The sequence below is a fragment of the Periplaneta americana genome, chromosome 4, assembly GCF_040183065.1.
Source record: "Periplaneta americana isolate PAMFEO1 chromosome 4, P.americana_PAMFEO1_priV1, whole genome shotgun sequence".
Lineage (NCBI taxonomy): Eukaryota > Metazoa > Arthropoda > Insecta > Blattodea > Blattidae > Periplaneta > Periplaneta americana.
Genome location: NC_091120.1, coordinates 72,966,446 through 72,992,613, shown reverse-complemented (window position 1 = coordinate 72,992,613; position 26,168 = coordinate 72,966,446). Strand labels below are relative to the sequence as shown.

The 26,168-nt window shown below is 36.6% G+C and overlaps 1 protein-coding gene across 1 annotated transcript; it reads right to left on the bottom strand.

The window, feature by feature from the left end:
- Nucleotides 1-1,278: 1,278 nt before the first annotated feature.
- On the bottom strand, nt 1,279-24,253 carry LOC138697925 (uncharacterized). The gene is made up of 5 exons (XM_069823535.1): nt 24,232-24,253; nt 9,185-9,372; nt 8,405-8,490; nt 5,958-6,108; nt 1,279-1,595 (listed from the first exon to the last, which is right to left on the bottom strand). The coding sequence occupies exons 2-5, from the start codon at nt 9,363-9,365 to the stop codon at nt 1,405-1,407; spliced, it is 609 nt and encodes a 202-aa protein (XP_069679636.1). The 5' UTR covers nt 9,366-9,372; nt 24,232-24,253; the 3' UTR covers nt 1,279-1,404.
- Between the last annotated feature and the right edge of the window lie 1,915 nt (nt 24,254-26,168).

The following is a 26,168-nucleotide window of genomic DNA, read 5'->3' as shown; positions in this document are numbered from 1 at the left end:
GAAAAGGAAGAATAATACTTCGTTCGTATACTGGTATGTTGTATATTGAGTACGACTGTGATTGTTTGGCATTGTCTTAATTAATAAGAAAATAATGACGATTCCAAATCATCAGAAAACGTATGGTATTTCTAATGTTAACATTAGTAGCCTATGTAAATTTTAAGAAGCAACGGGATCGAAGTTCAGGTTTTAATATTAACTTTCTTCCAACCTCTGACTGAATGTTCATAAATAATCTGCATTATGTTTTTCAATAAATCCAATTATCATCCAGAAATTCCGTTGCTAATTAAACTTTTGAATTTTTCAAAATGATTTTTGTCTAACACAGCACCTGTTCCTTTGCTTATATAGGCCTATGGGTTATTATCTAGCATAGTTGTTGTTAACAAATCATAGCCTGTTTCAACCCTGAACAGATAACTGCTGTCTTTCTTAGCATACTTAGTACACAAACTCTGTTCTGTCTTTCATATTAGCATATTCTCTATCCTCTCATAAATTCTTCTTGGTTAACTTTTTCCTTTTGTAAAACACCTACTTTTTATAGCAACTTATTATGTAGTTCCCTTCTGCTCATTACTTTAGTCTACTCCAGTATTATGGCACAGGACGTTTATAATTTCTCGATTTTAACAAGTTTCATCTATCTAAAATTACATACAGTATTAAGATTGAGGATCTAACACATGGACAAACACTGCGTAAAAAATAGATCGCATAAACTCTTTACTGAACAGTTTTCAATCCCAAAAATATTGATCAAGGAGTGTGCTTCTACTAGGACAAATTTGTGCGTCACAAGATTGTGGAAGAATATAGCTTCCATAAGATAAAGCGACTGAAAAGTCAGGCTAAAGGCAATCTTCACGTCCTGGCAGCTCAGTAAGGCAACATCAATTACACAAATGATTACATTAACGCTTTCTGAGCTTACGGGAGCACCTAAGAAATAATGTTATTCTCTTAAATCATGTAAATGTATTAAATGAAAATGGCGTCAGTCAGTCAATAATGCAATTTTCGAGAGCAGACTTGGTGATGGACATTTCTTAAGAGGGAAGTCCAAGAGTCTTGCATGAAAATAAAATTTCTTATTTGAAACTGAGATTGCTCAGTCAAAAGAAGTTAAGAGTACTAATGCAGCAAACGAGTACCATTCAGTTAGAATTATCATCACATATGAATTGAACTTAATGAACAGTTAAGTCAGCATGAGCACACGAGGAAGTAACTAGATTCAGATGAGGAACTTGAATCCTCAGTACTACTGTCTCCTCATGATTTGCATGTTTTTGCTTTTTTTTTTCTTTCAAAATGTGATAAATATTTATAAATGTATTACAACACTGAAGCAAGTAAACTGGTAGCAGAATGTTGTAGTTACAACATTGTCCTGACTCAAGCGATCTCAGGAGTAGTCTTGCTGGGATTGTAAGGGCACAGAGCCTTCTCGTCTTCTGGGTAGGTAATCTGCATTTGGTCATTTGGGAGCCCATAGTTGTAGTTGACAATCGCAGTGGTTGGATTTTTTTCTTCTTCAACTTGTCGGTAGTAGCTGTACAGCACTACCCAGAAGAAGCAGCTCAGCACTGAAACATACAACATTACCATTGTCTGAAATAGAACCACAAGTCTGTGTTTGAGGGGTAATTTTTATACATTTTGATTTTGCAACTTTTAACACTATATCACTTTATGTGTCTTTCACGTGTTAAATTTTATGTTACCTTGTTAACATGTTTCGGCCTGCTATTGGCTATCATCAGAACTGGTCATTGTTGGTCTTGGCGCCTTTTGTTTTGTTTCCTGTGGGGGTGTGTTTGTGTAGCGTAATGTGGAGTCAAAGAGTGTGTGTGTTCTGAAATTGAGTTGTGTGTTGAGAATTTCATTTGGATATGTTTTTGTGTGCTTGTATTCTCAACACGCAACTCAATTTCAGAACACACACACATTCTTTTACTCCACATTACGCTACACAAACACACCCCTGCAGGAAACAAACCAAAGGCGCCAAGACCAGCAAAGACCAGTTCTGATGATGGCCAATAGCAGGCCGAAACATGTTAACAAGATAACATAAAATTTAACACGTGAAAGACACATAATACGTTTTCCAAAGGTAATTTTTAACGATGATCTCCATATAATATACAAGGTAAAGAGAAATTCAGTATATAAACCGATTCAATGTTCATCACCTATCCTGCCTTCTTCCCATGAAAAAGACTTGTCCGTTACATACAAATGTTATTGGGCACTAATCTCTCTCTGCCCTAAAAGACATGTCTGCTTCCAATGTTATTTTGTGTTCCCATTTTCAAAATTCACCTGTCTACTATTCTGTAAATAACAAGTTAAGAATGCAATGGCGAATGAGATATTCATTTTTATAAATCTGGTATTTAAATTTGTGTTCCCATTTTCAAAATTTACGTGTCTACTATTCTGTATACAATAAATTAAGAATGCAATGGAGGAATGATGTCGATTTTTGTAAATCTACCAAAAGAACATTTGTAAAGTTTTAAAAATTAATTTAAGTCTTAGAACCAATTTCTTTGATTTGAATAAAAATTATCTACCAGCAAATATAATGCAGTTAGAGAATAATTATTTGCATTCAAGCACGTTTTCTAAAGAAAAAAAAAACAGAGGCAAGAGATGTTTGGCACAATTTTTTATAATATTCTTATTAATTCAGTAATTTTTTTAAATGGTTATTTCAGGATGCTTCATCAGCTGCTATGGTTATGTAGTGTCTGACTGAGGTGAAGGAGATAATGCCAGGGAATTGAGTTCAGGGTCCAACACCCAAAGTTACCCAGCATTTGTTCTCAATGGGTTGAGAGAAAAGCCCGGAAAAAACCTCAACCAGGCAACTCATTCCAACCAGCATTTGAGCCCAACTCGCTCGTTTCATGGTCAGACATTACTCCACAACAGTTGACAATAAATTTGTTATATTTTGAAATCATTTATCACAAATTTCTTTGTGACTCTTAATTTCTTGTTTAGTATATCTATTAAACTTTTAGCTGTGATTGTAAACATACATTAAGTACATTTATAAATATCTTCAGCTCAGGTGGTAGAGAGAAAGAGAAAGAGAAAAATAAAGATGTAAGCTAACAGCCAATTTCAACTTCTTGAAGGTGAAACCACAGTCTAGTATATACAGTCACGAAGCTCAATACGTAGTAAATATGCATCCACAGATAGTTGCTAACCACTAGGATCGCTAATATCGCCTCATCACAGACAATGCAAAATAGTACCTGCACAGTCTACTGTTCTAGCACCCTCACAACCCAAGCTTCGTGACTGTATATACTAGACTGTGGTGAAACTATGTATAGATGAACTTAGAAAGGTAAAATGTAATTATCATCATCAGAAAAGTCTGATGTCATGAAATTTAATTACACATATTTACAATTAATTTCTAAATCTTGATTGTAAGTCGAATTTTTTTCACCTTTAGAACATAGAGAAAAGAAAGAGAAAAAAGGTGAAAAGGAAAATTCTTTGGTCGGTGGGAAAAGGCACATAAGTCAAAAAAAAATTTTTTTCAGGAGAGACTTTCTTTTTAATTTATTCTTAACTAAATATAAGTATAATAATGAAATTCATGTATGTTGGTTAAAGTAAGACCCCTTTCAATTTAAAATACAAGAAATTTTATTATTTCAAAAATAAGAAAAAATACTAGACTTATGTGATTAGGTACAACAGAAAAATCGACTTTTTTTTACTTAAATATGTGCCTTTTCCCGCTGATCAAAGAATTTAATTGTCAGAAGGTGGAAGAATTTATTGGAGGCTAAAAAATCGTTGATTGTAGCTTGAATTTTTCTCCAGTACCTACATAAGACTTTCTGTTGCATACATCATTGTTATCACTTGATTGACATCATACTGTTTTTAATGGTCACATGTGAAGTGCAATTCTGTTATGTTGAATTTACATTATATTAAATATTTATCAGCTTATAGCCCTAAAGATGATTTGATTTTTGAAGGTACACAGTCTGAGAAATATATACCGGTATATACCGGGTGGAACTGAATGATTTTTTTTTTTTTTAATTTGGGGGGATGTAGATGATGATATGGTGAAGATTTTTCTCCGAGGAATCCATGACCGGAAATAAGAATAATTGGAGTATCTATAGTATTTTGTGACTTGAGAGCCAGTCCCTGGAGGAGCCTGTCTCAAAATGTAAACTGAGCTACAGCTGTGATGTCTTTACTTGTATCAGCTTTGTCATTTCCTTCCTGTTGATCGCCAAGTGAGGGAAACTGGAACCTTGGCATACGCACTCCCCAAACATCACCCCTCCTAGCTTTTCCAACGGGGGGGGGGGGGAATCCCCCCATCCCCCCATCCCCCCGTTAATTCGCACCCTACTAAAATTAATAAAACAATTTTATTTAGATATCATAGATATTGGACATGTACAAAAAAGGCAAAGCAGCAAATTTCTAAGAGTTCAATTCATGTTGAATCTTTCGTACACTACTTTTAACACTTGAATATAAATAATTGATTAAATGGTGATCTTACATCACATTAACATACGAAAACAAAAACACACACAAGATCGCATCCTCATTCAGAAAACAGAAATACAACATAGCATACAGAACAGAAAACACAATACAAAGTCATCTCAACACACAAACAACACAAACAAATAAATACAACCACACAGGCGTATACAAACTCACATGCAATAATTGCGACAGTTTCTACATTGGACAGACAGGCAGATCATTCCAAACTCGATACAAAGAACACATTAAAGCAATAACCAGAGGACACAATATAGCTACATATGCCGAACACATAACTAATGCTAACCACACATACAACAACATAAATACAGACATGGAAATCCTACACATACAATCCAAAAATCAAAAACTCAACACACTAGAACAATATGAAATATACAGACACACTAAAACACACAGATCAATTTCAGAACACACACACTATTTGACACCACATTTCAACACTTTTCAACAATCGAACGCACTCACACAACAGGCAGCGAAGTTCGAGATGACGCTGAGATCTAGTAGGCTCTGAGGATGGTGTGAAGAAGCACAGAAACAGCTGTAAGCCGCACATGCTTACACAATTAACACGAGTAAGATCACCATTTAATCAATTATTTATAGTTAAATTCAGTTGAAATAATAGAAAGAAACAGAAAAAAAAAGAAAAAAAAAATGGATAAAAGGAATGTATCAAGTTATGCTAGAAAGAGGACAGCAGTAGGCTATCAATAAACGGACAGAACAGCTTGGTTATTAAAGTCTAATTGGTTTATGTTGGCACATGTGGGAAAGACAAAGTTTTTCTCACCAACTACCTAATTCTACCCTATTGGAACACAAAACGAAACCCAAATTAATACCTACGATTTTTCGGAAGAACTAAGCACTGTTGTCATACTGTACCTTCTTTCTAGCTATTACATCACGTCAGTCAGATGACGGTTATCAGTGGTAGTGGTGTTCACATTGTAAGTTATTACAGTGTTTGATTAGAGACAGTTTCTACGCATCATATACCTGAAAGTGCATATGTGGTAGGCTATTTATTTTTCTAATATCGGTAGTTTAATATGTTTGTGATTTTTCAAGCCGGTGCGGTGTTGGAAAGAAATGGCAAAGCTTTACAATCAGATGGTAGAGATGGCTCCGCCACTGCTTCATTCAGCAGCCATATGCCAGGGGTTTCCTCCCACCAGTACCCAAATATATATGCCGAGAAGTTATGGCAATGATGTGTGCAAGTGGGAAGGTATTTCCTTCTATTTCTAAAAATTGTGCTGATATAAACCAACTGGAGTTTTAGGAACCAAATGTTATCAAGGGCTTTAAAAATCGATACTGCTAACATAAATCTTTTATAAGTTTTAAGTTATGAGTTTAATACTTACGCACGAGTAGAGTCAAAATGACAAAAGTAATGAAACCAGCTAGCAAACTGTACACACACATCACGATGGTGATGATAAAAGATATGACTGTCATGATAATCAGTCCGATTAGGTCCAGGACCAGGTACGGCAGCATGTAAGCTGGCTTCTTCTGTAAGTGACACAAACAAATTGACATAATAATGAAACAATCAGGGCAAATGTCATTTTCAATTTACACAAATATAGTAATCGTGAAACATACCTTAATTCTGAATTTCAACAGAAATTAGTTTTGCAATACTTATTTTCAAGTGATTATTAGTACTTCAGGAGTGTTGCATGAGAACACATTATAATGTGGTTCATTGTAATAGGTATTTAAATGAAAAACTGGATGTGAACAATACTGTACTTAAGTTACAGAGCTAAATTTAATTTATTGTTTAAAAATATGGTGTTACATATTTCTGTCCTTAGTAGCAGGAGTATTGAGTGGCTAAGGGTGGGTAAATACTTATTTGCAGGAATACATAACACTTTTAATCATACTGTACAATTTATATTGATAGATTTTGGATTTTCCATCCCTTTACGCCTATATGCTCACTTAGGGTTTGTGATCAGGCAGAAAACAGAAAACAGACAAATCAATCTCATAATTGTATTGTACACCACAAAAAATTCCAGGATATCAAATTGTAATTAGGGGACATCCGATTTTCTTCCTACCCTTATAAGTCACCTATGGGGTGTCCTCATGAACTAAACTTTTCCTATTTTCATATCAAAGAATCTCCCTATCCTCCAAAATAGAAAAAAATATTCTTGATCGGTCGTATCCCAGAACCAAATACCGGTACCGGTATTACTGTTTTTTAGTGATTGCGGGATGAAACCCTGTGTTTTTTTTTCTTGGCTGTGATGGTATAAGTGTGCAAAACTTGGTACAGACCGATTATTTAGTCCTGACAGCTCAGCGACGTGAAAGAGGGGAAGTAATCGGAGGAGTGGGGAGAGTTCTGGAGTAGAGATAAGGTCGAGCAGTCAGTAAAGGCAAGCGAGTGAATATACCAAATACCCCTTGGCGTAACTAAATGGACTCGCCTGTCCCACGCGCACATCTCTGACGACTGTCACGACTAAATAATTGTACTGTACATACTGGTCAAAATATGTAGATTTGTATAAAGAACATACATACAGACATATATACATAAATACATTGTTCTGCTACTGGCCACTAAATAAAACGCATAGCAAACTCGACTTATAATTTCAAACCAAACAATTTAAGAGACTGCACTTGTTTCTGGCGCTGAAGTGTTGAGTTGCAATAATAAACAGCTCAACCAGCAAAGAGACGATAAAAACTGATGCAATGCCTAATTATAACATTCTTTATATCAGATTGACTCAAAGAAGTCCTTAATTATGGAGTCATTATACCAAATTTCTAGGACTTTTTATAGACTCCAGTTTAACATGGGAAAAACACATCAAATATATATGCACAAAATTATCAAGAGTTATATATTTATTAAAGAAATTAGTGACTTGCGTTTCTCAAAATTATTTAAGATGTGCCTACTTTTCGTTCTTTCAGTCGATAATTAGGTATGCTTTAATTTTTGGGGGAAATGGTAGCAAAATTGAGTGTGTCTTGATTTTGCAAAAGAAAGCCATTAGAATTCTATGTCAATCAAACTATCTTGAACATTGTCGACCTCTTTTCAAACAATCACAGATATTAACTGTCATAATACGACCTAGTCCTTTACACTCGACAAAATATAGATATTTACCCATTAATAGCCAATATACATGATCATGAAATTAGAAATGGTGAACAAATTAATATTCCATACTGTAGATTACATAAAACTAGTACAAATTTTTCTGTCATGGGGATGAAATTATATAATAAGCTTCCCAGTCAATATTATAAGTTACCAACCAATAGTTTCAAAGCTAGCTTTTATAATTGGCTTTTAATTATCCCTTTCTACTCTGTAGATGAGTTTCTTAACATAAATTCATAGAGTACGAAATTGTTTTTTAATAAATAAAGTTCATTACATTTAGTTACAAATATTACATTAAGAGTGAAATGTTTTCATTAATTTTAGAGTTTCAAAATGTTTTGTGTTTTCATTCTGATTAAACTTTACTGTTTTCAATTATATGTATATTTTCAAATGTATGTTTTTTTTTCCTCCCTTCTGTATTGTGACGAAGCCTATCACTGTATGTTTAATGGCTTAATAAATTGAATTGAATAAATTATATTATTACTCCTTATTTTAAGCAATTACTATTATTTCGTGATGAACAATACATAATAATTATTCATATAATATTCATTTTTATGTTGGGTGGGGAGAGGGGTTAAGGGTGAGCTCAAATTAATTTTTGGTGGGCTACAGCCTCTCTGCTGGCGGCATCCCTGCTCAATGCATGTTACTCACATTATGGATTCCATACAACAGCAATACATCGAGAACTGATCCCCCAATTGCTGTGCTCAGCGTGCTGGCGAAGAACTCCTTTGATTCTGTAAAGGAGATAGAAATAACTAACTTTATCATCACTAAAAACATTATACTAGATTTGTGAATATTTCTATATACTGAACATTTTTTACTTCTGTACATTTCTGTATATTGGACATTTTAATGTGTGAATATTCCTATATACTGAACATTTTTACATCTGTACATTTCTTTATATTGGACATTTATATATGAGCCGTTCAGAGCAAAAGTGGTGTAAGTCAAAATTGAATAATGAGGTTTAAAGTAAAAATTCTGTAAAATACAGCGCAAAGTAGCAATTAATTTGTCCTTCGTGCTATCCACTGACTACTAACAGTTTAAATAAATTCAATATTGATTGATATTTTGTTCTGTATTTTACAGAATGTTTACTTTAACTTCATTACCCATTTTTGACTTACACCATTTCTGCTCCCAATGGCTTATATACTGAAAATTTTGACTTGTGGACATTTCTGCATATTGGACATTTTGACTAGTGGCCTTATTTAATTAGACATTTTGGTTGTGGGCATTTTGTAGTGGACTTTCTGCACACTGGACATTGTGCTGTGAACAAATTGGCCTGGAATGCTGGTCTCTTGAACAATAATACCTTTTCCAGTATAGAAAAAAATGTATTACACGTACTTATGGCCTACCCAAAACGAATGAACTATCACTGGTATTACGTATTCAGTATTCATTGTTTACCATACGCATAACGAGGACGCAGGCTGGGGTGACTCAGGTATATGATGCTCGTCACTACTAGTGTTAAATTGCCCACAGTACCGAGCCAGGCCAGAACAATAGCAGCTGCCCTCAGGTTACACTTGCAACAACAGAAATTCCATTCCTTCAGCACTGGCGCACAGCGCACTACGAACGTCATGTTAGACCTGCAACAACAAAAAACAGAACGTTGTTAAAATAAGATTCACAAATACATAATATACCGGGTTAGCCCAGTTGTTATAAGGATTGATGGCAGACAAGATTGCGGTATTTTTTTTTTCACACAGCGATATATCCCCCCCCCCCCCCAACTTTAACTTTTAGAAAGTTTCTACAGAGGACTGTTACAATATTATAGATTAACAAGTGGCAAAACTCCGTTGTAGGAGGTTACTAAACCTTACCGCTCGCTGTACTGGAGGTGGAGTCGGAGCTTTCCCTCCATTAATCTGAAACATTGTCGCTACTGATTGACAGTCATTTGATGCATCACTGCTATCAATCAGTACCGCTACTATTGGATGATAATTAGGGAGGAGGAGGTGAAAAGCATATGTCACTCTTTAAGATCAACACATGCGCAGACCAACGGAGTTTTCTAGGTTGTTCCCCTCTAGCAGTGTATCAATACCAGAATGATACTCGTACTTGTGTCCGAAGAGTTTTTAACATTTTGAATCCTTATTTATTTTCGATAGCTTTGAAAATTTCAATAACATTAGATAAATTTATGAATGGATGAATTAAATAATATGCAGCATAACTAATTTATTCTTATGAAATACATTGATAAAATACCACATTCAGTCCTCTTCACATTCACCTAAAATTAGTAAGTTTTCCTTGTGATTTGTAGGCGATTTCTGTCTAGCCTAATGGCGGGGTGTGATTTGAAGATCTGTGATTTTGTCACTGTAACAGATTTGTCGCTGGTTCCGACTGTGACTATCGTTCGAAAATCACAGCTCCGAGAAATCATCTCTGCCCAATATGATGTCTACTGTGATTATGTGTGACCATACAACTTCAACTAAAAAAATCCTTACTAACTTGAATGACAAGATAACTGGCATCTATTACACTCCCATTCAACTCTTTGATACTAAAGCATACACAGCTCACCACGTGTATGTTACGCGCCGCGCTAATCCGTATTGTTGAAGTAATATTATTATGGCACTCGTATAGGGGATATGCCAATATTCGCAGAAGAGCGATAAACAAAAATATATGTTGTCTCCTGATGGCAAACCAAGTGTCGTCATAGATGTAGTTCGGTTACATTCGCGGATAACTCGGCAACATTTCAATCATAATGAATCAGCGAGAGAAATCGCCATCTGCGCCCCATTTGTGACTCACAGTGATGATGGCGATTGTGATTACACTGCTCCTAGATTACTAAGAAATTACACCCCGGTGGGTACAAGAAACCCTGAAAGGCCACTGAAGAGACTTCTCGATCTCAAAGTCTTTAGTATATGGTGTACCTCAGGGATCTGTTTTAGGTCCTAAATTGTTTATTATTTATATTAATGATTTACCCTGTGTTGTTAATAGTAACTCTGTTAACCCTTATCTATTTGCTGATGATGTGGCTATTCAGCTAACTGCTGATAGTTATTCTGACTCTCAAGATTTGTCAGATGAGAATGATTTATTAAGTCATGGTGTTCTTATAATTATTTATGTATTAATGAAAGTAAAGTGACAGATCTTAAATTTAGCTTAGATAGAAAAAATGATGCTTTTCATAATAACATCAAGTTTTTAGGTGTTTAAATTGAATGCGGTTTGGGCAGGGATAGCCATATCAATATGATTTCGGGTAAGATATCTAAAGGAATATTTATGTTAAGATGTTTGTCTAAAACTTTGGACACAAAAATGCTATTAACTGTATATTTTTCATATATTCATAGTATTCTTTAATATGGTATTTTATTATGGAAAAATCATAGTTCATCTTTTAATATTTTTAAATTACAGAAGAAAGCAGTGAGAATTATTTGTGGTGTTGGACCAAAAGAACATTGTAAACCTTTATTTCAGTCCTGTAAAATTCTCACTCTTCCATCGCTATATTATAGTTATATACTAAATTGAATATCGATAATTTCCCATTGAAATTGAATTTTCCGAACACCATACGAGAAGCTGCAACGATATAAGACTTAATTTATGCAGATACAAGACTACACAAAATAATTTTTATTACTTCGGAATATGTATGATGAGACTTTCTTGTGTTAAATTATAACGTACCTTCTTTACATGTTTCGACCTATTTATGGGTCATCCTCAGAACTGGTAGTTGTTGGTCTTGGGGTCTCTTGTTTTGTTTCCTCTGAGGGTGTGTTCTTGTAGTATAGTGTAGAGTCAAAGAGTGTGTGTGTTCTGAAATTGAGTTGTGTGTTGAGAATTTCGTTGTTCTGAGGATGACCCATAAATACGTCGAAACATGTAAACAAGGTACGTTAGAATTTAACACAAGAAAGTCTCATCTTACATATTCCTAAGTGATACAGTGTTAAAAGTTGTGTAATCTAGATGTATAATTTTTATTATATGTCTCTGAAGTTGTATAAGTTACCAAATTCAACTAAAAATTTAAATTACGATTTATTCAAATCGTTAATTAAAAGAAAATTGTATGAACCTAGTTTGTACAGCATTAACGACTATTTTAACTTGGCAAACAGTTTTGTATGATCTTGTTTATATTAACGTTGCTATGCATAACGTATTTATGTCCAAGCAATAAAGTAGCTATCAATATGAGACCAGAATGGGCCAATTTGTGGCCCAACTCCTTGGAAGTCACATGATGATTATAAATAATGAAAGAATAAATCATTGAATGAATAAACAAAAAAAATGAATAAATGAATAGGAGAATGAATGAATGAATTAACAAATAAGTAAATATGTAAATACATAAGTAATGAGTGTGTAAGTGAATGAATGAATGAATGAATGAATATTACCTTAAACTCTCCAGCAATATTCTTAATATTTGTACCATTTTCTAGGCGTTGAATAATATTTACGTTGTCAAAAATACTTGGGTGTGAACGTTTTGTGACATGATTCCTCAAAGTTGTGCGGAGGCTTGGTTTCTCAACACAACAACCAGGGCGGGTAATACCCGCCCTGCAACAACTAACCTCGTTGTACTGCTGCTTTCTTTAGATTCAAACGCATTCTACTAAATCGACGTAACAGTGTATACGACCATGACAATAAATTGCAATCACCAAGAATTGGCCGAATGCAAAAATCACAGTGACAATATCGCCATTATCCGCCACAATTCGGAGCTTTGACAGCCAATCGCTGTCACACTCCACCACTAGTCTGTTCACGATTACCCCCACCTTAGAAAACATTCATTTGATGGTTAGCCTTCGGCAATTTAACTGTAAGATGAAAGTTATATGATACATAGAACAAAGTACATTAATAATAATTGTTCAAAGGACAGCAATAATTCTATTCGACGACGGATAACAGCATTGCGAAATTGCTAGATAGGTGTTACTTTTGCCGCATTAGAAATTTAAACAAAAGAGTTGTGAAGATGAAGCATACTTTCTTATTACAACTTTGTGTATTTCTCTTCTTTTATATCGGTGCGAATGATGTTACTGTGTATAGTTTATTTTCTTCTAAAGACAATCGTAAATGAAATCATTTAATATTAGGGCTCTCAGATTTCAAAATAAAAAAATCTGGGTCACTCTAGAACATGGGTGTCCAAACGCCTATAGAACCAGAAGATACTGCACGTCAAGCATGCTCTGTTAAGGTCAATAACTTTCCATATAAAATAGGAAAAACGACCTTAAAGAATATGCGCTGCGGTTTGCTTACGCCAGGGGTCACCTCGTACGAGTTACAATATTGGACATCTATACTCTAGAACAGACCTTATGAATACTGCGGCCAATATTAAAAAAAAGTTCTTTTGGAGGGCCGCAGACATCCTCCAATGATAAATAATTTACATAAATGTCTTAATAATTAGTGATTACTGTAATTTATAGTAATTAATAATACAAGTCTGTTCAAATATATATATATTTAATTTTAAGTTTGAAACTTTATATTGGGCCGCAGCAAACATAGTGGCGGGCCGCAGGTTGTGCACCGCTGTTCTAGAACATTTTGGAGGATTTATAAAGAAAAACTTGTGAAGCTAATAACTGAAATAATAGGTCAACACTCACTAAAAGTTACATTTAACTAATGGTGCTTGCTGCAAAGCAATACTTCTCTGATGAGCGAATCTTTTCTATAAATTTGCTGTCTTTGGAGATTAACTCACATAATTCTGAGCATGAAACATTTCTTCATTCTTGAATACACTGTTAACACTTATATAACCACTGATGACCTGTTAAGTTATTTAAATTAACCTTCAACATCCGGATTTAAATGCCTACGTTTGGGTACAGCGGGTCGGATTTATGTCGGCCTCTTAAGTGGCGGCCATTTAACTCTCCGGCTTTTAGATTTCATGTAATGTAAGAAACAATTTTTCTTCTTTCTGTGCGATTTTCACCAAATAAAATGGCAATAAATTGTTATAAATGAAGCATATACCTTTTGTTTAACTTAATTTTCACCCGGTATATTTAACTTAATTTTAATCCGGTATGTGCTTCTTTTCGGCTATGAATTCGTACATTATCTTCTATTTTCAATTCAGAAATCTCCATACTTCTTACATTCTGGACATCCTTGTTTGTCATTACAACCAGATGTGTTATGGAATTCCTTAACAGCTTTATGGGTCATTGTGAATTTTCTAAAGGTTCACTTTTTTCTAACAGGAAGCGCTCAACCTATAGCCTACGTATTCTGAGAAGACCCTTTCTAATAGAATTGACAGATTTGTTAGTTTTCAAGGTCTTTCTTGTTTTTGGCGTCTCTGCTAGACTGTATTCAGTTGTATTCAGTGTTCTGCGTGGTTCACAGAGTTTCATTGAGTGACCTGATCATGCTTCCGAAACGAAAAATATTGAAAACAACAGAAGACATACTTGAAGTTTACGCAGACAGGGATTCGGAGGCAGATAACAATGATGAAGAACAATGTTAGCGGAGGCGACGAATACGGCGACATTGAAGACTCAGTTTGTAACGGGACAAACCACAATATAAACTGGGGACTTCCATGAGGCCAGGCACACACTGAAAATGTTTATATATTTTCTGGTGCTACAAGAGCACTGAAAAGAGACCAAGTTCCTCAAATTAACAACACATCGACACCACTGACTGTCCTAATGCTATTGTTTAAGCCCGTACTTCACACACTAGTAGAAGAGAATAACCGGTATTACCAACAATATTTACTGAATTCTGACGCTGGACCTTCTACATGTCCACACCTGTGGAGTAACGACTAGCGCGTCTGGCCGCGAAACCAGGTGGCCCGGGTTCGATTCCCGGTCGGGGCAAGTTACCTGGTTGAGGTTTTTTCCGGGGTTTTCCCTCAACCGAATATGAGCAAATGCTGGGTAACTTTCGGTGCTGGACCCCGGACTCATTTAACCGGCATTATCACCTTCATCTCATTCAGACGCTAAATAACCTAAGCTGTTGGTAAAGCATCGTAAAATAACCCACTAAAAAAACCTTCTACATTACCTGACGAGACTGTACCGGAAATGAAGCTATTTTTGGCAATAATCATATAAATGGGCCACGACATAAGCAAGGGAAACGATGAAAGACTACTGGACGAAATTAGAATAGTTTCACTCCCCTTTCTATTCCAAGACTATGAAACGTGACTGATTCTTTCATATTTTACTATTTTTACACTTCACCGACAATACAAATTGCCTAGACAAGAATGGCCCTGCTTTTGACCGGCTGTGGAAGGTAATAACTGTCTTTTGACATAGGCTACTAAATGACGCTTACGAAAAATTTTACTCTCCTGCTGAACATTTGGCAGTGGATGGAGTTATTATGTTGTTCGAAGGAAGAGTATTAATTTTCAAACCATACCCAAAAAAAAAAAATAAAAAAAAAAAAATAAATAAATAAAACGCATACGCTTTGGCATAAAAATTTACAAACTTTGCGACATGACAGAATACGGATATATATACCTACGATATGAAAGTTTACTTGGGAAAAGATCAACTAGGAACAACACAAAATATGACTGTAACGCATGCAACAGTGAGACAACTGACAAGAAAGGTGGAAGGAATTGGACAAAAATTATATATTGACAATTTCTTTTCCTCTCCAGACGTTTGACGATCTAAAAACAAGAAAAATAAATTGCTATGGCACCGTGAAGCTCGGGACTTGGACCGCAAGATACTAAAATTGAAAAGGGGCGACTTAGATGTTAGAACAAAGGGTAACTTCACGAACATAGTTTGGAAAGACAAGCGAGACGCATCTATGTTGACAAATATACATAACCTACAACGAGAGGGACATTACTGTGACGAACATGGAAATGCAATGAAATCAACAATGGACTCCAATACTCACATGGGTTATGTAGACAAAGGAGACACGTGGGTTGGACCCTTAGGTCCTAGCGTCGACGAACATCATTAACGGAGAGTCAGTAATTATTAGATAGATGTTTTATTCTGGCATAAATGTTACAATTTAAGTGGACTTGCCTGAAGTAAGATCCAGAGATACGGGATACAATGTCCCTCCTCTTTCATAATATTTAATCAGGATGTGATATAACCTTTCGACCCTTTAATTACTTCCTCGAGTAATAAAATGTTTTCTCAAGGAGCGACAGTCTCGAGGGAAATTAGGTATGGTTAGAGTCATGTGAGAGGCTACTATACCCCCTCTCACCACATATGTACCATAAAGTAAAACGGATATTTCCTGCAAGAAACTGCATTTTAAGAGTTGCTTTAGCTGCGTGCAAGAAGAGTCCATCTTACTTCCTAAAGCCTTGGTTTTTTTGAACCGACGCATGCGACGTGCGTGGCGGGTTTCTATAACTGCGAGATGCGAAGTCTGCGCACCTCGCAGCCATAGAAACCACACACTATCTCTCGTGTAGTCCGGATTTGTGCGAGACGGGCCTCGCACCTCGCACGTCGCATGCGTCAGTTCAGAAAAACCAAGGCTTTACTGTTACATGATGCATTATACTATAACTAGCTTACTACATCATTTGACATGGTTAGACTTATACAAATACGTTCTTATGCTGTTACCTTGCATTTACGTACGGTACAGACACATTTCACAACAAAGAAAGAACGACTGGACGCAGTACAAACTAACACCATCCTGTGAAAGACAAAACATCAGTTTGCCGCGCGTGTTCTGCGAAAAATATTCGCAAACGCAGTATCGGCTTGTGCGCCGCCCCGTGTTTTATGGATTATCACACCAAAATTAATCCATAAAATAGAGACTGAAAGTGTTGGAGTATTGGAGAACAAATTCAGGATAACATTCGCCAAATATGCAAGTAAAAAAGTGTACTAATAGTTGCATGTTAAAGCGCATTTTCTTTTCACTTCAGGACTTATAAATTTAAATACCTCACAGCCACGGTAGCTGGTAGCACGGCCAACAGACCCAACTTTTAAATACATGTACCACTTGAGTGGTTGTACGTACGTTAAAGGTTAAATAAATAACTTCACTGTGTTAACATTTTAAATTTTGGTGTTATGTTACACAACGCAGAACTGCACGCATTGTATTCTTCACCTGACAGAATTAGGAACATTAAATCTAGACGATTGAGATAGGCAGGGTATATAGCACATATGGGCGAATCCAGAACTATATATAGTGTTAGTTGGGAAGCCGGAGGGAAAAAGACCTTGGGGAGGTCGAGACGTAGATGGGCGGATAATATTAAAATGGATTTGAGGGAGGTGGGATATGATGATAGAGACTACATTAATCTTGCAAAGGATAGGGACCAATGGAGGGCTTATGTGAGGGCGGCAATGAACCTCCGGGTTTCTTAAAAGCCATTTGTAAGTAAGAAAGTTAGTTATGTTACCTGATTGACTAGTTTCGATGTTATCGGCACCATCTTCTGAATACTAGGAAATTACTCAATCAGGTATCATAACACCAAAATTTAAAATTGAAGTAATCTGTAGGTAAGACCAACAGTGGGATGGATATCTTGTTTATTTTGGTAGGGAGCACACGTGAGGTCTATTCTCTCCTAAACCTGTCATTAAACAAAGATGTTACGAGTTTTTTTCTCTCGTACGGAGGAGGGACCCGAAGGCTTACACTGCAGCCTGAGGGTTATTGTGCTTAGCACTCCTATTCTGTGAATGATGGGATAGCCGAACGGCTCTTGTTCAAGTACTGCACGCGCACTGTGAACGTAATCCGGGGTATTGTATGGATGATGATATGTAAATTAATGATGGCGAAATAAGTCCGAGGTCCAACGCCAAAAATTACCCAGCAATTCTGCTTTAATATGTTGAGGGAAACCCCCGAATGAAAACTTCGAGAATTTGAACCCGCTCGTTTCATACCCAGACGTGCTGACCATTACTACACAGCAGTGGACTATATTACGAGTTTACGATCTTCATGCTTTTAATCACTACATAAGGAAAATAGGGATATTAATACAGTTCTTATGGAGGGAGGAATACTCGGTCTATCACGTTTTTGCTGTATAAACACTCTGACTTACGTTATCTCCTCTCTCCGTTATCTGACGGTCACATGTAATTCAAAGTAATGTTGGTTCAGCTTTTCCTTGTGTTGCAGTTTCAAGATAGACTTGTGTATTTCATTGCTTCATGGACTATAAATTGTTTTTATAAGATGATAAATCGGGCCAGTCATAACAGTGGCAACTCGGTATCACATGTCGCGTCGATCCTAAAGTATTTTCAGTAATTATAATACAAAATGTTAAAAAATGTATCCAATATTTTAGGAGGTGATTGTATGCACGCAAAGAAGAAAGTCTATAAACATGGGTCCTACAATACATACTGTCTGAAATCTGAACACTTGTTCATAGGAGGTGCTCAATGTGATGTCCATTTATGGCAATGCATTTCTCTATCCTACAATACAGCAGACTATCAGATATTTATACCGTAGTTGACACTGGCATGGAATAATGATACGTCGCAAGGAATACTGGAAAGAAAAGTTTGGTTGTGGATATGAGCGAGGTTCAGCAGAGATGGTATTGTGAATTTTCGTAATCAGCATGTATGGGCATGATGAAAATTCCCATGCAGTTGAAGAAATAAGGTATCAGCACCGATTTTCAATCAACTTATGTTCTTGGAGATAGATTAAGGGCCATACGTGCTACCACAGAGATTAACTGGGGCTCGTTAACAGGACTTTCTTAATAACGTATTGTCTAGTTTGCTGGAGTATGTGCCATGTCAGCAAAGACTACAGATGTGGTTCATGATGATGGCACACCAGCACATTTTTTTCCGCAATGAGCGTGAACACCGGGCGCTAACATTTCAGGACTGCCGGATTGATTGGGGAGGCCCTACACCTTGGCCTGCTCGTTCCCCAAATCTATAGTATCCGTCACGTAACTTGGCGGTTCGGGCAAGATGCGTCGTGGCATCGATCATGACGTCATGTCGTATTAAGCAACTTCTTGTATCACATCCTATTTCAACATTACAAACTTTGTCTTCAACCTGCTAACTTCACTGACGCAGCAACATTGCTGAACGTAGCTCTTTCTCTCTTGACAGAACCGACCGCCAAGTTACGTGACGGATACTTAAATCCCCTAGCCTAGACTTTTGGTTATCAAGAAAAACCAGGTCCATTTCAAAGAGCACGTGATTCCTTACTCCGAAAGGCAGAGGAATGCACTGCCATGAATGGACGTCACATTGAGCACCTCCTATGAACAAGTGTATAGATCTCAGAAAGTATGTGTTGCAGAACCCACGTTTATTAGAGATCATTTTCTTGTTTCGATGCATACTAGCACCTCCTAAAATATTGGATAGTTTTTTAACATTCTGTATAGTACAATACAATATCAGTGACTTCCCTTATAAAACCAATGTTGTGAAAGTATGGCATGCTTTATTTATATTAAACTTCTAAGTACCTTATCGTGTTGATGTCAACATTCACTCTTGAGGCAATATTACAAACAATAAAACATGCAGTTCTTTTGCCGGAAACTTGAATAGTTCGGTATAGGCCAGGTCTCGCAAGCAGGGATTACCGACGATAGGAAAGCGAACGAAACAATTCGATAAGGAAGAGCAGGCGACAGGAAAGACCACGAGATAACTTGAATGATATTTAAGAGTACAGTCGGAAGAGAAACGACATCGATAGAATCAGTCTTGCATTGTGATAGTTACATTACTGTTTTAGTTTCAGTTCCACTGCATGTGAGTACGTGTCTTGTTCCAAGTGCGTTTATTTTATTATGTAGTGATGAAGCGTTCCCCTCGCAAAGTAGCATTATTTAATTCGTAAACATAATGTTGCACGTTTAATTCGCTTCGAATTTTTCTCTTGCTACGCTCTTCATTTCCACAGGCGATGTCCCCATCTGTTCATCTTCTTGGAAGAGACAGTACTTCCATCGTCCCGCACCTCTCGCTCCCTCGGCGTGCCAACATACACACGTCAAAACAGACACTAACGCCACCACTGTTTTTCGGTAATCGTTCCTTCCACGAACAATACGCATCTACACTGATCTCTGATCTAGATCAGCGGTCATCAGCACAGTGCACTCTCGGGCTAGCGTCTCTTACCCGCGGATAAGACATTGACCTATCATGCATCCGTGGCTGTTGGCCGGGTATGCTTTCTACCTCTCCCTTCTGCACGAGGGTGCATATTTCGATGCACTGCTTACCCGTTACATTTCAGCGAGTGCTGACGACCACTGGTCTAGATAATATTAATCGACATTTGGTTAAATTACAGAGTTCAAAGGGACCTTTATATTAATAAAATTATTTTTATATTTATTGAACGAAATACTTGGGGAAGAAACTGAGAGTTACAGTAAGGGGGCGGATGTAGATGACCTAAAATAGCTGAAAAATGACCAATAAAATGCCCTTAAATTTCCATATATAGTCTTAAAAATAAAAAAAGGCCTTAAATATTGATAAATTAAAGACACGGGACTGTAGGCCTATATGGGCAGGGAGGCGTAATAAATGCTAGAGAGCGGATGGTTTTCAAAAGAAATCAACATTACGCTCTTCTTTTTGTTTCTCTTGTGCATATTACAAATAATTATAAATTAATAGAAATTCATGGTTGTATACTGCAACATAGAACAATATATGATTTTTAAACTAAAGTAAAAGTAACATTTATTCATAGTAATGAAAATAAAACTTACTATTAACCGTTTTTTATTTCTTTTAGGCTCTAGCGGTCACATAATCAAGAGGACTGTCCTCTTGTACATAATGCAGTGGTTCCCAACCTTTTTTACTGACGACACACTTTACTGAACGTCCACGATACAGCGACACATTTATTTTTAATAATAATAATAATAATAATAATAATAATAATAATACGCATAATTTAAAATACCCATAATATAAATTGTAAAAAATTTTAATAATGACGAAATTCTGCGTACGTCACTGTAATACAACAATGTTCGTTTAGTCAACTGTCCAAAGACAGGTTTGAATCTCATAACTGACACCAAGGCATAACTCTTGAGGCAACTAAGCCAGGAGATAATGGAATAGGATGGCCAGTTCCTTTCCCCCTCCATTGCATAGATCGCCAACTAGTAACATATTACATTAATCAGACTTCATAATATGTATACAAACAGTTGTTCTTCCTCTGACACATATCGTCTAGTGAGATGTAGGCCTACTGCCTGATAATAGATGTATAGCCTATATCAGCCAGAACCACAATCAGAGGGAACAATAATGTTTCTATTACTTAAATTTTTATGATGGGCCGTTTTCAGTTATGATATAAAACAGCACTTTTTTTAAAGTTATTCATTCTTATTTTGTTTCCCCTTTCATCTAAGGAAATTTTAGACAACTTCCAAGCGCTGGGGTTTTACGCGCTTGCGGGCCGAGAGTTGAACAATACGTGTAGGATGCAGTGAACTCTGTATTTACATGTAAAATCTATCCTCACAACAATTTTTGTAAGCTTACTGGATCACTATGACCACCTATTAAGCTCAGGTTCCTTAGCAGTGAAGAATATTAAGCAGTGGAAAAGAAGCAATTATGATTTTTATGCAAAACTGCTGGAAAATAAAACGAACGATATAGGATTTTGGAAGAGGATCATCACATACGATAAAAGGTGGATCCTTTTACCTAAGCCAAATAAAATAAAGCAGTGATTACCTCTAAATAAACACACTCGAGCTGTGTTTTAACATACCTACTGTACTTTGGCCACAAGATCTCTATTTGTGTATGGTTAAAATTTTGGAGGTAGCTACTACAGCTCAATTCAACGTTAATGGCCCCTGCCCTTGGTTGTTTGTCTAGTGAGCAAGCTGTTTGTTGCGTAATAAGAAAGAAATTTAATCACAAATGTGCACAGGAGGGGAAGAGAAAAGAGGAAGAATGAAAATAATACCTATGCTCGAAGTTGAGGGGAACTCATGTCAAGAAAATTTAAGTCATCATGACATTGTTTAGTCAAGTGATTAGTTACGGGACATGTGAAAGAATATTGTGTTTTAAGACGGAGTGTACTGCGACATGAAAAGAAGGAAGTAGATGTTATGACTGTGCGGCCTGACCTGTGTGACCCAGTCCGCCAGTAGTGATGAGTAACTCTCTCTTAGTCTCTCTACTTACTTTTTGCAGGGGCTAAAATCCTGAATCAAGCTGTACTTCAATTCGAACTTATTTTGAAAGGTTGGGACGTTGATACCAAAATGTACTATCAAGAACTTGACGTGTACTACCCGTCCGTTGTAACTTGACCGGCGTTGATCCTACGAACTAGCACACTGTGTCGTCCTCTCCACGAATGCTTTGATCTCAATGTCCCGCCATGGATTCATATCCTTGGCCCCGGACTCCATAATCACCTATGGTGTCTTCTATACGACAGTGGCGACATCAACTCCCAGCGGTCATGTAACACTGAACGCGTAGTACATACATGACATTTTACGTAATCGTTACCCGTGTTTAGTAGAACGAAAGTGAGTTTTTTATCAGCATGTCAACGATCCAGCCATCGATCATGTTTGATGCAAGTAAATATGTACCATCTGGAGCGAATTAAGGTGTTACCACATTCAACTTAGGTTACGTTATATATGCCAGACGTTGCGCTATCACGGTTAATTCTGGTTGGCTTATTATCTGGGTAGACTGTACGTAATAATTTTGATAAAGCCCGCATGGCATTACAAGTTCGATGAATAGTAGGCCTACTATTGTTTGTTACGAAGCGTCAGAGGGAAGAATATTAGTGATAGGAATGCTTACATTAGGTGACACAATAGCGATACTTACTTGTGGCTTTTAAGGAACCGGGAGGTTCATTGCCACCATCACATAAACCCGCCATCGGTCCCTATCCTGAGCAAAATTAATCCAGTCTCTACAATCACATCCCACCTCCTTCAAATCCAGTTTAATATTATCCTCCCATCTACCTCTCGGCCTTCCCAAAGGTCTTTTTCCCTCCGGCCTCCCAACTAACACTCTATATGCATTTTTGGATTCGTCCATACGTGCTACACGCCCTGCCCATCTCAAATGTTTGGATTTAATGTTCCTAATTATGTCAAGTGAAGAATATAATGCGTTGTGTAAGTTTCTCCATTCTCCTGTAACTTATCCCTTTTAGCCCCAAATATTTTCCTAAGCACCTTATTTTTAAACACCCTTCACTTCTATTCCTCTCTCAAATTGAGACTCCAAGTTTCACAACCATACAGAACAACCGGTAATATAACTGTATCATAAATTCTAACTTTCAGCTTTTTGAGAGCAGACTGGATGACGAAAGCCTCTCAACTGAATAATAACAGGCATTTCCCATATTTATTCTGCGTTTAATTTCCTCCCGAGTATAATTTGTTTTTGTTACTGTTGCTCCAAGATATTTGAATTTTTTTCACCTCTTCCAATCTTTTTATTTCCATTTCGTACAATATTCTGGTCACGAGACAGAATCATCATATATTTTATCTTTTCGGGATTTACTTCCAAACCTATCTCTTTATTTGTTTGAAGTAAAATTTCCGTGTTTTCCCTAATAGTTTGTGGATTTTCTCCTAACATATTCACGTCATCCGCATAGACAAGAAGCTGATGTTGCCCGTCCAATTCCAAACCCCTCTGTTACCCTGAACTTTTCTAATGGCATATTATAGAGCGAAGTTAAAAAATAAAGGTGATAGTGCATCTCCTTGCTTTAGTCCGCAGTGAATTGGAAAAGCATCCGACAAAGTAGCGATACTATTCATTAAAAAATAAGCAAATTTCGTGAAATTCTGGTCATTGCTTTTGAGCTTAGGAAGTGAAAAGTTAAGCTATTAATTAGAATTCGTACTAGATTAAGCAACTAATAATAATAATAATAATAATAATAATAATAATAATAATAATAATAATAATAATAATAATTACTTTATTAAAATCGTTAGTATGCAGTATTCTAATTTCTATACGCATGTTGTAACTAATGTTTTCGGTATGTGTAATAGCCTGGTAACTGGGATGCTTATGTGACATATAATAATCAACGCATTTCAAATGTGGTTATAGAGAAGAATGGAGCTTGTGAAATGGACAGACAAAATAAGAAATGAAGCTGTCATAGAAAGTGGGTGAAGAAAGAATAATGCTGAAATTAATCAGGAAGACAAAAATGAATTGGCAAGGTCACTGGCTGAACGGAATGGTGAACGGGAGAAAAGTTCTGGGCAGAAGATGATGTCAGATGATAGACATTAAGCCTATATGTAGCCTATAATATACGGAGACTAAGAGGAAAATAGGAAAGATTGGAGAATAGTGGGTTTGCATTGAAATACCTACTCTTGGGCACAACACAATGAATGAAAAAACCACAGTCAAAAAGGTCACATTCCTTCCGTTCGTCTTCTCCTGAGTAACCAATAATACCACTACCACCAAACTGAACTATCAGCAGAAAAATTGCAGACTATTACTGAATATAATGATTTGATTTCGAAGAATTCGCTATGAAATAAATGTGATGTTTACATACTATAAAACACTTGACCCCACCTAGCAACATGGACGAGGTCATGCTGCTATAATGATGTGCAGATAAACAATTCCGATAGTGTAAAAGCCTACAGTAGACACGCTAGGGATACGCATGGACATTATTAATTGGACCTTGGGATGTCACAATAAAACAGAATTTCCGCGAAACGTTACAGCAGATGTATCTCTGAGAATCTACTTTCGAATGAGGATGTACACTCTTGGAAATAGCCAACATGCTATATATGTGGATATCGCTATTCCAGGAATCGGGATCGATGCGCGAACTTCTCGACAACCAGGTCTATCTGCGGCATTTGTTTCATGTTTAGTCTACAAGGATATTGAAATTACGGCCAGTGAGATGTTTCCTTGTCTTGGAATGTAGTTTCCTTGTTGATTCACCATTTTCATGGTACAAATTTCTGATTCACAAAAGTATGACGTTGAAAACGGCAGCAAAATGCTTATGACCCTCTTTGCAATTGTAGGACACTAACATCGCGCATAAATCCAAAAAGACTGCATGAATTGCCTAGAAATTTTGTTTCCATAGTAGAATCGCATGACAAATCTAGCAACTCATTTTTCTCGTTGACAATTAAGTTCATGGCATTTGGAATGTTGATCTCACCAGAAATACCAAAAGGAGAAATTACCCATTCTAACTCTAAAACGGACATGCAAGGGAAGTACTTTGTTACTGAAGTTTGTAAACGCATTTAGATGTTTTGTTATTAACTTCTTCAGACCAGGGGCAGCTTTAGAGGTAGTGCTGTTGTGCCATGGCACTACCAGAATACAGAAGGAAAAGGAGAATTTATATTTTCCGGTCAAAACCTGAGAGAAACAAGTTACGCTTACACAAACTCTACCGTCAATATGATCTTTGCAGCGAAACACTTTGTAACCGGTGTTTGGAGGATGGATCTGTGCCAGGCACTACATCCCATAAGAAATATAATGGGATGCGCGCGCAATCTTCATGTTCGCTCGTCCTTTTCAGCATCTAAAAGCATGAACTGAAATGTGCCAGGCACAAATTGCCGCTGGCTTTTGCAATGCTTGTAAAACTGTATACATCCCCATTTACTACGCCGATCCCTTACTACCTCGCTCTCTGTCTGCCCTTCGCTTTGTCGGAACAAGTTTCTTAGCGAAGACTGCAACAATAAGATAATAAAATCTCTCCCGGTTTCTTGAAAACTTGGCTTGAGAAAGTTTTCACTTTATTATTTCTACCAACAGTACCAAGTGTAGTGTGAACGTGTTAAGTCGTGAGGCTGTCATCGTAATAGTGGTCGTGTTATTGTGTTGTGTACTGTTAAAAAATGAATTCGGTTGGCGCTTTATTGAAATCTCAGTTTTCAACATTAACATATGAAAACAAACTTCGTGTTAAAGAATTAGGCAGACCAACACCGCACTTAAATATTCATCAAAAGCAGCAAAGTGCTAAAGTTAACAGATCTCGCAAATTCAACCCAGATATTTATTTAAAAAACAACTGGTTGTGTGGATGTGATGTGAAAAATGCGTTCTTCTTTTTCCCGTGTGTTCTGTTCGGAGGTGAACTTAGCTGGTCAAAAGTGGGTGTGACAGATTTAGTACACTTATGGGGTAAAATAAAAACACATCATAAGTCAAAGGTTAATATAAATAACGTCTTCAGTTTGTCTATGCTGGGTAAAGCGAACACTGAAAATCAGTTAAATTTACACTACAGACTCGCGATTGCAAAA

Bases quoted from the DNA above. Each gene is read 5' to 3' on its own strand.
- LOC138697925 (XM_069823535.1), bottom strand. From the start codon at position 9,365: ATGACGTTCGTAGTGCGCTGTGCGCCAGTGCTGAAGGAATGGAATTTC. The intron at 8,491-9,184 runs GTAAACAATGAA...TCTCCTTTACAG, and splicing joins GCGTCCTCGTTATGCGTATG to AATCAAAGGAGTTCTTCGCC. The intron at 1,596-5,957 runs GTAAGTATTAAA...TGTATGTTTCAG, and splicing joins CATTTTGACTCTACTCGTGC to TGCTGAGCTGCTTCTTCTGG.